The sequence below is a fragment of the Streptopelia decaocto genome (assembly GCF_964273445.1).
Source record: "Streptopelia decaocto genome assembly, chromosome: 12".
Classification (NCBI taxonomy): domain Eukaryota; kingdom Metazoa; phylum Chordata; class Aves; order Columbiformes; family Columbidae; genus Streptopelia; species Streptopelia decaocto.
Genome location: NC_138667.1, coordinates 3,923,509 through 3,936,530, shown reverse-complemented (window position 1 = coordinate 3,936,530; position 13,022 = coordinate 3,923,509). Strand labels below are relative to the sequence as shown.

The following is a 13,022-nucleotide window of genomic DNA, read 5'->3' as shown; positions in this document are numbered from 1 at the left end:
CTGCTCACATCACCACCCCGCTGCATCACCAACTCAGTCATGCATGGGAAACAGGTTTCCTACAGTTGTAACTGCTATTTCAGCAGAAAATTTCTTCCTGAAATATTCCTCACTCGGAGCAAACTAAAAGCCAAGACTGGCTCTTTAGAAACAAAGCACTTCGTTATTTTAGAAAACATTTATTTACTTAGACCCAACCCAACACTTTCACTATTCTTCAAATATACAGCGCCTGCAGAATGGAGGGCGGCTTGGAAAACAACTCAACAGCACTCTCAGGAGCTGAAAAAAACCCATCATCTCACTCGAAACAAATTGACAGATTTCCTTCAAAACCCGCTGCCCCCTCCAGGCAGAATCCTGCACGCGCCATCTCATGCATGAACCAAAAGGTTCGCTCTCTGATGGGCCAGAAGAGCTTTAAGAGACGCGATTTGAACAAGAAGGCCGCCCAAGCACGAAACATGCCTGCGCTGCAGCCGGCTTCCAGACAGACGCTTCCCTCCGTAAAGACGCATTCAGAAGTCACAGGCTCCCATTTTCTAACCTGTTCTCATCCTACCGGCTGCCACCAAAACACAGCAGCGCAGCATCCCCCAAAGGGGCCTGGGATGGCTTCAGTCTTAGAACGGGCTGTGCATCGCAGCAGGAACACAAGAGGAGCATCCGCACCAGGAGCACCCGCACGAGGAGCATCCGCACCAGGAGCGCCCACACCAGCAGCACCCGCACCGCGGAGCACCTGCACCAGGGGCACCCGCACCAGGAGCATCGGCACCGCGGGCACCCGCACCAGGGGCACCCGCACCGCGGAGCACCGGCACCAGGGGCACCCGCACCAGGGGCACTGGCACCGCGGGCACCCGCACCAGGGGCACCCGCACCAGGGGCACCTGCACCAGGGGCACCTGCACCAGGGGCACCTGCACCAGGAGCATCCGCACCAGGGGCACCCGCACCGCGGAGCATCCGCACCGCGGAGCGCCTGCACCAGGAGCCCCCGTACCGCGGAGCGCCCGCACCAGGAGCCCCCGTACCGCGGAGCGCCCGCACCAGGAGCGCCCGCACCAGGAGCGCCCGCACCGCAGAGCGCCCGCACCGCGGCAGCCCGGCTGTGCCTTTCCCCAGCTCACGGCAGGATTTCTCCCCACCAGCAGGATTTGAAGCACTTTTGTTCCGTTCTGATCACCAGACGAGGATTCCTTTACATGTACTACTAAATAAGCACTTAGCTTTAGGTTGGGTTTTCTTTTTTTGTTAGTTTTTGTTTTGTTTTGGTTTGGTTTTGTTTTGTTGGGTTATTATTGTTTTGCTTTGTTTTGGGTTTTTTTTTGTAATTGATTTAAAAATTAAGGAAGAGGTTGGAGCGAAGGCAGACTGCAGCGCTCTCAGGGCTCACGGGGATCTTTTGTCCTTGGACAAAGTCACGCTGTGATGTTACAGCCGGGAGGGACCAGGCAGAAAAAACCAAACCAAAAAGGCATCCTTTAATGGAGATCACACAACAGCCCAGCTCCCGTCCCAGAGAGCAGTAATACACAGCATTTCCACAACACCAAACACCTCCCAAGCATTCAGCAGTGATCTGTTTCCCTGCCCAAACCATCACAGGAATCGGGCCAGATCCTGCAAACTCCGACATGTGCAGGAAAACCAGCGCACGCGATCAGGGCCCCACAACACCAGACTTTCCACGTGCTCGAGCTAAAACGAGGGTGTGAGTGTTCACCAGTTCAGGCTATCAACAGCCACGAAGCTTAATAAAAAGCAACATTTTTTGGCAAGTTACTACTGCACATTTTGTTTTCTTCTCCCTCCCTGGCACAGCGATTTCCCCTCTGGGAACAGGGAATGTGCCAGACAAATGCTGCCTCTGGCAAAGAAACTGGCGACAAACAAAATGCACTTAGTGCCCGTTCCAGTTGAGTAGGTGCTCCAGAGACGAGGAAATCTCGAGTTTAAATCCACCTGGTGTTACAGTGGGGAGAGCAAAGAGCAGCTCTGCTCACGCCTTCCCAGAGACCTGACCTGCTTTAAGCTGAGCGGTATTTCGTGCTCCACATCTGATCATTTCTCAGCACCGTGTGCTTTCCTGAACTTTCTGTTGATTGCACCGGTCATAATTAAGTCAGGGCCTTAGCCCCTGACTGGTATGTGCAAACACATCTCGGGGTGCTCCGGGCAGCCCAGGTGAGCTGTGCTCAGTCCAGCAGGAACAGACAGACGGACACGGCGACGGACACAGACAGACGGACACGGCGACGCTCAGCTGGGAATTCTGCACCTCCCACTCCAAAATCCCCCCTCCAGCGTCCATCCCAACCCAGCGTGGAGCTCCCCGGGAACGGGGCATCCCAGACACCCCCAGATGGGAAGGAGGGATCAGGGAGAAAATGTTTTTAAGACATCAGCCCTAAACAAATTAAACCATTTCAGAGCCGTTTAAAATGCTAATACAGCAATTTGCTAAGCGATTTATGTCCCGTTTTGACATTTGCAAAGTGAATTAGATGCAAAACCCCACTAGTTGTAGTTCTAACACTTACTAATAAGAGATTTACTCAAAAATAATGGAAATGCGGGATCTCAGTATTTCCACATATCCAAAGTGCAATTACAGTAAAAACATTCAAATGTGCTTTAAAGCGCTGAGTTCCTCTAAAAGAAGAGAGAGACTTCTTTAGGTTTTGTATTTCCATTTATCCTGTCAGGATGAAACGTCACAGATATATTTTAGTTATGGCTTTAGGTTAAAATGAATAAAACCACAACAAAGCAAAAATGGGAGGATACGCTTTATAACCAGAGTCTGCAAATATCTGAAATTTTCCAGTTTTGAGGAGAAAGAACTTGCTTTACCCAGAAGCACCGAATCTTTATAAAAGACCAATTTGCCTTGCAATTCAAAGAATTTATTTAAAGACGCTGAGAAAAAAATAATTACTACTTCAAATCTTAATTTGCCCAAAAGCAAACACCAAAAATCTAATTATAGCTTCCCATAAATGAGAGAACAAACCCAGCATCACACGGGCTTAAACAAGCGACCGTTCCCCGACCGAGCGGCGCTGGGCACCCCCAGCCTGCGCTTCCAGGACACAGATGTGCACACAAAAAATAAATGCAGTTTTTGCCCCAGGAAGAGGAAAAACTATTATGAAGAATTTCAATATCTAGAAAGACAGCAAAGCTCTGTTATACAAGAGCTATGGAGCCGGCCCTGTCTCCTGCGGATTTTCTGGAGCACAGTGAACACCCTTCATGCAGCACCAGCGCCCGAAACCCAGCGCACGGTGCAACGAGGACATCCGACTTCAGCAAGTCCCTGTTCTTAGCACCATATGGTTGGGCACATCTTAACGGCATCTCTGAGGGGGGGTTCAGCTTTTATTTGGTGTTCTGTTTCTTTTGGGAGAAAAAGAAGAAGAATACAAGCTCTTTCCCCATCTCTGACTTTGCTATCTTACTTGTTCGACACAGGACACGCACAGTGGGTTTCAGCTCCCACAACGAGCCAGGCTGTTTCATGCTATGCCCTTAGGCCTCTATTAAAAACAATTTAATTCACACGAGCCCTCTGAGGACTGACAAGCCCAACTGCTGCTGCTGGCGGAGCACTTTTGTGCTCCATTTTGTTCAGCGATTGCTTTGGGTTTTGCAGAAAACAACGTCTCTCCCATTCTAAAACATTCTGAATTTCACGTGCTGGACAGACAGCTGTCCTGCAGAGCTGCCCAGTCGCTGGGACACACGGACAAGCCTGGCCATGCTCAGCGGTCCCTTCTGCTCGCGCGTCCCCAGCGTTCAGAAATGCTGTTTGCAGAACACAAGCAGGAACATCCCAGCCTGTTCCCTTTAGCATCTCTTTATAGACCTGCTGTCCACGTATACATTTAATTTCTTATTAAAGCTGCTGCTCCTGACCCCTCCACAACCTCCCGTGATAAAAACTTCTAGGAGTGAAGCATTACTTTCCTTTGCCTGTTTTAAACTTATCTCCTGCCATCCATCTCCACCCTGGCTGTAGGCACTGGTAAACAAGAGCTCAGCGTTCAGCTGAGGCGCTGCCTGCCTGACATGGCCCTTGATCCCACCTTCCTCTCCTAAGGGAGCAGCCCCAGGCTTCCCCATCGCTCCTCCGAAAGCAGCTGCTCCATCCCCTCCACAGCTTGGGTTGCCCTTCTCCAGATATCCCCTAACTCCACGTCTTTGAGATCCGCATGGCGCTGTTGCTGTGGGTGCACCAACGCTTTATATAACAGCAAAATGACGTAAACATAATTTCTTGTTCTTAACACCCTTCCTTATGATGCCCAACATTCCTGGCTCCGGCAGCTGCCCCCGCGCTACGAGCCGATGATTTCAGGGAACTGTCAGCTGCGACTCAGATCTTTCCTGAGCTGCGACTGCCGGGTCAGAGCGTCACGACGTTTCAGGGAAAGACAGCAGCAGAGGGGCTGGAGCAGAAAAGCAGTTTGTGACTGACAGCGCTTTCAGATCAGCTTCAACCGACTTTGAAACCCGGTGAGGTACCGACACCCTCGCACGCTTATTTTGGAAGTGCGCTAGTCTGCGCACACGGTGCCTGGGAAGCAAACAAGTGATGGCCTGCCTGTTCAGAAAGGCAGATTTTACCCCTGAGAAGGGTTTTTTCCAAGAGCCGTGCATCCCCAGCCACATCACAGCCCTTCTGCAAGGGAAAATAATCTCTCACACAGACAGCAGAAGCTGCTCGCCACCACTCTCCTTCCCAGCCCCACACCCGGGACCTACGTGCAATTTTCCTTTTAGCAGTGAACTTGGTTCTATCCAGCTGCTGTTTTGTTCTCTTCTTTTGCAATCCACTCTCTTCCTTTGACTCCTGCTGTAATGGAAGAAAAATATAGTGAGTGCATACACTATGTAAGAAATACCACCAGCCCCCTTCCCCCACTACTCAGACACAAACACTGGTTCAAAACCCAGCCTCTATTTGTGTGAAATTTGAATTTCAAACATAATTCAAACACATTCTGTAACTATTAAAAGCTGTGTGATAAGCATAACGAGCAAAAAGAGTTACAGACTGACATAAACAGAGAAGTAGGAGAGACAATAGACTTCATGCCAGTCACCACCATGCTCTGCACCTGCTGCCCATGATTTTGCAGCGAATTTGTTTGGCCTTGCTGAAGCATTGGTATTTGTAAGCATCCAAACCAGAAAAACAAACCCTTTTCATAGCTGAACGTTGCACATCTGTAAACCAGGACTGTTTCCTGCCACGCCGCTTCTAGCACCCAGACAATTTCAGGTGACCAAAACCAGAATCCTGCCCCTTTTTGGGGGACCACGCTAATGCACCCCAAGGGCGGGAGAGCCAGCTGCATTTACTGCTGGTGCTATTCTCTCATATTGTCACAAGTGTTTTATTTTTGATGCTTGAATACTTCAGAAATTTGTCATCTCCGAGGCCTCCCGGAATAACAGCCACACAAACAACCTAAGCGCTCGCTGCTTTAAGCACACCCCCTGCAACAAGAATGGTCTCAGGCTTAATTGGCACACATTTATGCAAGCTGCTGTCCTAACGGCTTAAGCGAGGGCGCACACATTACCGAAGGCTGGCACTGGACCCCTTCCAATTTGTCTTTCTAAGTCAGGTGGGATTAGAATCAAGCTCGGTGTTCCAGGCCGAGCCCCACGCCTGGCCGGGACGGGGCTCCCCACGGCTCCTCCGCAGCCGCTGTTGGTTTTGCTGTCCCCGATCCTCGTGGCAACCGCCCCACACCACCCCCTGTGCCAGGAAAGGCTTCGAGGTGGGGTATGTGGCTTGGGCTACTTTAATGCAAACAGATACACCGCTTATTTTCAAGAGTAATCAATTCCCGCTGTCCCTTGCCCATGTTTCTGAGCCCGTGTTATCCCTTGGACTGTAGCTCTATGCTGAGCCTTGTTCGAGGCATCTCCAGCTTCAGTGTTATCTGTAGATTTTATTAATGTCTATACACCACTTGCTCCCTCTTACAGATCATTAATGAGGATGTTAAAACACACACAGACCTAATATTGATCCTCTTGGCCTCAGCTTTACATCTCCCCCAAATGAGCCTCTCCTCTGTTCATCACCAGCTTTTGCTGACAGTCTTTTAGCAGGATTTCAATCCAGGAATGTTACTATCTAGACCCAATTGAATTATTTATCCAACTAAGATTTTGCAAGATGTACGATTAAGTGGTTTCCTGAAACCCTAATACATTGACGCTTTTACATGCCCTAATACCTGCACCATTCCTCACTTCCACCGATTTAAGAACCAGCTCACAAGGCAGCAATCACGCTTGGCAAGTCCACACACACACTCATGCTACCACCTGAGGGTTTTTCCTTTGACTGACTCCTTCCCTTCCCTACCCAGCCTGGTTTTGGTACCTCGTTTCTAAGATCTGCCGCTGTGTCTCCAAAAGGCTCCTTCACAGCCAGACCCTCTCTTGCTAGGAGACGGATGACAGGCTCTCACTCAGCAGGTGAAATCCCCTCTCTTCACAGGCCCTGGCACGTCGCCCTTTTCCACAGTTTTCTATAAGCCACAGGTTCTAATGCTCTGAACCGCCCTGCCTTGCTCCATGGGGCACCGTGGGCAGCTCACGCCTAAGGGAGCAGGGACCGGTCTGTGGGGTCACACCAGGATTACACACCAGAGGAGGTTAAGCAACAGCTCTCCCCAAAGCCCTGTCTAAGTTCTAAACCTACTCCAGTTTAAGACAGGGGCAATTTAATCCTAGCAGGCTCTGTAAATCCCCGGCTCTTCTCTCTAGGCATCAATCTTCCCCTCATCACTCTCGCACTTGCCGGAAGGTCAGCCCTGACACGCTCATCTGCAGCTCTGTTCCAGGGCACGGCTGTGATTTATGAGCACACCAAACTTTCCACGGCTGCCAGTGCCTGCACGGTGCACAGACACATCGGCGACACGCACCACGGGACAGGACGGGGCTCAAACGCCCCCGGGGTTCAGCCGGGATCGGTGTCCTCGGTTCCACCGCGCAGCCCAGTACGTGCCTCGGCTCCTCGTGCTCCGTCCTGAAAAATCTCGACATTTACAACACTGGCAGGAGCAAAATTATTGCAGGACACGTGTTGTACGAACCTCATACATTTGAGAAAGATGTTTAAATTGCTCGGCAGCGTTCTACTGAACAGCCACGGTACAGCGAACCGCTGAAGCAAATCCAATTAATCCTGATGGGCCAAAATATACACACACATCTCAATTCCAAGAATTCTTAAATCTTCTTTATTTTTAAACCCAGAAAATAAAACGTACCTTTTAATTAGGATTTATGGCTGTTTGTACCTCTGCTGGGAGAAAGCCCCGCAGGCCCCAGAGCATTCTGCATAAATGCAGGCGAGGATGGTGGAAACAGAAGGGCAGAGAAAATTCAGAGAAGACAACAGGGCTTGCTCTTTCTGACCCAACCTTTTAATGCTCATCTGTCTACAAGGATAATAGGAACTCAGGGGGCCACTCAACCAACTGCCTTTCTAATAAGATCACTAGTCCAAAAATAATCTTAATCAATTAAAATATTCCCATACTGCAGCCAATACTCTTAGTTACAAGGTCATCTCCAACACACAACTTCCAAGGGAAAATAATTATTATAGCGGAGGCGAGGTGGGAACTGCGCACCTCTGCTCAGCGCCAGCCTGGAGAGCGTCTCTCCTCCTTTGCCGTCAATTTAAAGCATAATGGCCAGGAGGAATCCAAATTCGCTTCCTGTGTGTCAGGCTCTGCAGTTTAATTTATGATGCTCTCTTATGAGCAATTTCACTGTCAGCATTGTACACAGATCAAGAAAAAAGACAGGTTTCCGAAGTTCCCTACACGTTTAGTGGAAGGCAGCCACTATTCTTCCTTGGGTTTTTAACCTGTTTGGTTTCACCAGACAGCAGGAAATCAAATTCTTGTTTTAAAAATGCTTTTGCACATACTTAAGAGAACCTGACCGCCAGCAGAAACAGCTACAGCTCCACTCGCTTCTAAAAGCCCGTAAATGGAAGGCAGTAGCCAGCCTCCCACAGCCCCGCTCCCTCGAATCCACAGCATAAACCACAGAAATCAGCTTCTGCTGGCTCAGGGAAGGAAAGGCTACAGAAGGATGTCTCCACAGCTAACAGTGCAGACTGCAAAGTCTAAAGGTCTGGGTAATTTTACTGCTCAATAGCAGTTGGGACCATCTAACAATAGGGCACAGCCAAACACCACACGTCCTGCATGGGAAATAGGCAGATGAAAACCAGACTAATTTATTTTTAAAAGCTAATTAGAAGTTGGAAGTGCCACGTTTGGCTCCAGCCAAGGCTGCTGCTGAAATTAATATCACACTCTACTTTATTAGTCTTCGACTTCAGTTCAGAATCTGTTTCAGCTCTGCTCTGTCTTTCAGCTCATTAGAACAAACCTGCTGGAAGTGGAGACTTGAACAAGGAGACACGATGGGGCTCGCGCCAGACGTGTGGTTCCCAACTCACGGGAAGGAGGCCCCTGGAGAGAAAAGGGCTTTTACCGGGCTGCGAGGAGCCTGGATTCGCACCAACCTGATTTCCGAGGAGCGAAGGCAGCAGAGCCGCCTGGGGAGCAGCCTCGCACGCGTTCTCCTCGGGGACTGGAGGCACTGGGTCCCTCGGCAGCGCAGCAGAGCCCGTGGGGACAGCGGGTGCCGCAGGAACGCTCCCGGGTGGCTCTGCTTTGCTTGGACGGTCAGTGGTGCGGGGTGGGCGCTGCCATCCTGGCTGTGACGCTTCCAGTGCCACCATCTCCATAGTAAGATGTCACTCAGGCCATGCCTGGTCCCAAAACAAAGCGCCCACTGCCACGGTTGATGGAGAACAGGACAGGGTGGTGGGTGGGTATTCCAGCCGATGCCCGAACACGCCTCCCTCTTTCTACCAAAACCAGCATCTGACCTGGAACATCAACAGGCGCTGCCATTTACTGCGAGTGGCTCCAAGCACAGGAATACTCAAGCAAAGGGATGTTCCACACCGAAAGGAAGACAGGTCCTGGATGCCACACAGGAACAGATGGCACTGTCACCCTGGAGCCTTGTCCCGGTCCCCAAGGGCTGCCAGAGCTGATGAGTCTGGCAGAAAGAGTCTGTGAGACTTCAGCCAAACCCTATGAGCGGAGGCAGGTACCCTGGGACCGCCCAAAGGATCCACCCAGGAAAAACTGAGCCTTCCAAAAGGTCTCAGAGCGGATCAGCAGCGTTTCGGGATCACCTGCAGGTCAGTCAGATGGCTCAGGATAATTGCTGGGCTGTGCTCCGTGTCCATGCTGGGCCAGCACTCCTGCTGGGTGACTGTCGACCCTCAGACACGGCTTCAGAAAACCTTGGGGGGTCAAAGAGTCTTTATCAACAGCCTAATTCAAACAGGAGGCCTATGAGACAGACCAGAAGCTGCTGTGCTTGGAGAGAGCTTTCTTGGGCACTACTTGAAATATTGTGTATTTGCGGATGATCACCCACTTCTGGTGAGGGCAACCAGTTCCCTGCAGAATTTCAACAGTGGGGGGAGAGAGGAACCATTTTGCTTGTTTGTCCTGTCTGTGTTTCAGAGACACAGTCTGCACAAAGCAGGACATCTCCTCTTGCTTCCACAGAGCCAGAGACGTTGTTCTTATTCTGTCTGACCCTTCCCAAAAAAAGATAAGTGTTTCCCGAATCCAGAATTATATATAGCAGAGATCAGAGAGCCTCACGTCCAGAAAACTTCCTTCTGATGCAGCTCTGCAGATGCCACAGCACAGAAAGCAAAGAGAAGAAAACTTGGCAAAATAACATGGATGAGCTTGATAATCCAGCACGACTGAAAAATTCCTGGGAGAGGCAGCCTGCCAAAGATCATCAAAAGTGAGAAGCTGGAGGCTTTCCAGGTGCAGCTGCTACAAGATCTGCTGGTCTGGAAGCAGAACTGGGGACTTGTTCTATAGATACCTGCCAAGAGACTGCCAAGGAAGAAAGCCATCGAATCAATGATGGCCAAATTGTCCTTGTAGCTTTTGATTCATAAGGAACCATGTCCTAACAGATGCAAGATTAATTGAGAATGTATTGTTCTCTAAAATTGCTATTGATCTGAGCTTCCCACACCTCTTCTTGAACACATAACGAGGTCTTACTAGAGCAAGAACAACAGTTACAAGGTTTGAAATTGAAATTCAACTTGATGTACACTGAAGAGCTGAGATAGTTACAGAAACGAGACAGTTATTTTTTTTTGAGATCCCAAGTAAATCACATTTTTGGGTTTGATTTTGCAGAAAACAACACGACAAGAGACTGTGGCACTGGATCTGGAAGCTGATGACTCACAGAAAGAGACTGAACTGAATAAATCCACTCATTCAACTGACTGAACTGTTGTCACTTAAACAGAACCTAATTGGCTCTTTAACGGCCTCTCTGAGCATATCCTTTTCTGTAATATGACCGATTATGCCATCAGAATTTATTGTTTATAGACAAACTTACAGAACAGTCAGGGAGCCTAACCTTTTTATAGATGTGTTTTAAGAGACGTTTGTTTCCTCTTTTTCAGATACGTGCACATTGAGATGAATAATTGCAGACAATAACAGGTCCTGATCTTTTATGTACTGCAGCAGCTCTTACAGCCGCTGATTTCTTTTTTCCTTATAGGTTTCACAATAAAGGCCAGTGATGCAGCAGACATCTGAAGTTAACTTAGCATATTGCAGATCTAAGGGTTTAACCCCGCTGAACTATTACTGCCATATGTTCCATTCCTTTCAGGGAATTTCCCAATGGGAAAGAACTCAGACAATGTGAAGAAAAAACATCCAATATCATTTGCCCTACAGCTTCCTACTGTTTATTTCTAGTGCTTTTCCCCTCCTCACATGATAATCACCTTATTGTAGAGAAGCATGCTGCAGATGTGGGAGCGAAAGGGACTTGATTTAAGATCTACAGCTTGAGAGTGAACTGAAATGCTTTTGAAAATGGTGGAATTACAAAAAGCAGCTTAGGATCCCCAATCACCAGCCAGCCAGAGCAAAGCCTCAACAGTCATACATCAAAAATTGATTCTAATAATTTCCTCTCGTGTACCTCGCCAAGTTGAGGACAGATTCTCCGGGCTCTGGGTTTCCCCCAGGGACTCATCCCAAAGCCAGCGTAACACACACAGACATTTCAACCTCTTAGGATAAAGCTGATGTTTGTAAGACGATGCAAGGGATCACTGATCTGAGCCTTCATGTCTTAGCCAGGCAAACCCACATCGTGGTTCACCTTTACACCCTATGGAAGTGGGTGAAAAACTCGGGTTTCTGTAATTCAGGATCAGTTTAGCAGACACCAGCTGCGTCTGAGCTACTCGCAAGCCTGTGTTCTGAATCATTTCCTTATCTATTTGCGCATAATAGAGAATCATGTTTCTATGGTTTAGCTGGAAATCAATCAAACAAAAATTATGAAAAAAAAGATTTGTAAAGGGATTGAGGAAAGGTTACTTTTAAATTACGTTTCAAATTCAGTTCTGAGAGGATTTGGTTATCAAATCCCAGACTCATAACTCACCCTCACGAAGCACACCATTCATTTCCTAATCAAATAGGATTTGATTCACCTCATTTATAAGAAAGGGAACGGCACGATACCCTCTGCGCACAGCCCGGGATGCTCAGGCACCATCCTGCAACAGCCCAGCCCAGCCCAGGCTGCACCACTGACCTCTCCATCGCTGTCAGATATGACGATAAACGCATCCACAAAGCTGCGCTTCTTCTTGCCATTGGCTGCGTTCCTCTTCTCTTCCTCCTCATCCTGACCCCGAGAGTCCAGGCCCTCTGAGGGCTTCTTCTTCCTCGGCATCCTTCACGCTGAAACAGAGGGAAAGATTAAAAGCCATTTGTTTCCTTCTGATTTAGATTTCCCCTAACAGCCATCCTTTTTTTTTTTTTTCTTTCTATTTTTAGGCAAAACACCGCAGGCATTAGAACCTTATTACAAAGCATGGTGAACTTAGCGTTACTGGGAGCCACATGTGCTAGTCACCACTCATCTAGTTAAGAATACTTTATTATAGCTGATCACTAAAAAGGGATTTCAGGGGAACAGCAACACAGACCAAAGCCGCTCTGAATGCCCTTGCCCCAAAGCAATGAGGCTTTCCTCTGGCTTCTCTGGGAAAAGCGCCTCAGCAAACCACTCCAAAGCACCACAGGGGGTCTCCCACCCTCCAACACAACCCCAAAGTTCCCCTCCTCAGCCCCACACACCGTCCCTGTCCTGGTGCAGAGCAAACCAGGCTGAACCCTGCGCACCGGAACAAGAAGCCACTGCGGCATGGCCATTTGTCAGCTTTCGTATTCAACAAAACAAGGGGAAAAGGCACATTCCTCAGAGGACATTGGTTTGCTCCCAGCACAGCAGCCCCATGTAAGGCTGCACCAGCACTATGAAAAGGGAAAACGCAGGCGGCAGCGGCAGAGGGGTTGGAAACAAAACAATAGGTTTATCTGGCAGCCAGGATTTCTCAATGAGCATCAGGCTCCGGAAGCCCTCAGCGCAGCCGTGCCCAAACCACTCGTGTTAAAGCAGGCACTTGATGAGCAGGGAGGAACCTGCTGCGCGTTGTTAGTGCAAACCTGAGTGCTCTATGAACGGCACAATCGAGGGCAGGTGCCCGCACAATGCGAGATGGTGCTTCAGCCTCTCGTCTCCTTGCCAGCCCCCAGGCTGCTGGATAGGGACGAGCAGCCGGCGCTGGCTGCTTGCATCAAAAAGGGCTCAGACGAGAGGATCAGGAAGAGATTTCAGTGAACGAGAGCTGCAGGATGGCACACAGAGTTCAACCACCCTTTCCTGTCATGTTTACTGTTCTGCAAATAACTCGACAATGCCACTCGGTGCTTCCTGCACTGTGATCTAAAAGCCTCACAAAGCAGGCTGAGCACCGTCAGCTCTACGTTAGAATTAAACACATGCGGAGCAGTTAAGCAACAAACCCC

At 49.2% G+C, this 13,022-nt stretch overlaps 1 protein-coding gene across 7 annotated transcripts in view; it reads right to left on the bottom strand.

Moving 5' to 3' along the window:
- UIMC1 (ubiquitin interaction motif containing 1) overlaps positions 1-13,022 on the bottom strand; it is a 40,137-nt gene that overhangs the window by 23,821 nt on the left and 3,294 nt on the right. For 2 of the 7 annotated variants that reach the window (XM_082063360.1, XM_082063359.1), the window contains exons 2-3: positions 11,743-11,891; positions 4,774-4,864 (exon numbers count right to left, since the gene is read on the bottom strand). In XM_082063360.1, coding sequence (XP_081919486.1) covers positions 4,774-4,864; positions 11,743-11,883 — 232 coding nt within the window. In that variant the 5' untranslated portion in view covers positions 11,884-11,891. Of the gene's footprint in view, positions 1-4,773; positions 4,865-8,581; positions 9,304-11,669; positions 11,892-13,022 lie in introns of those variants that run through there. The other 5 variants (XM_082063358.1, XM_082063361.1, XM_082063363.1 and 2 more) reach the window with 5 other exon arrangements.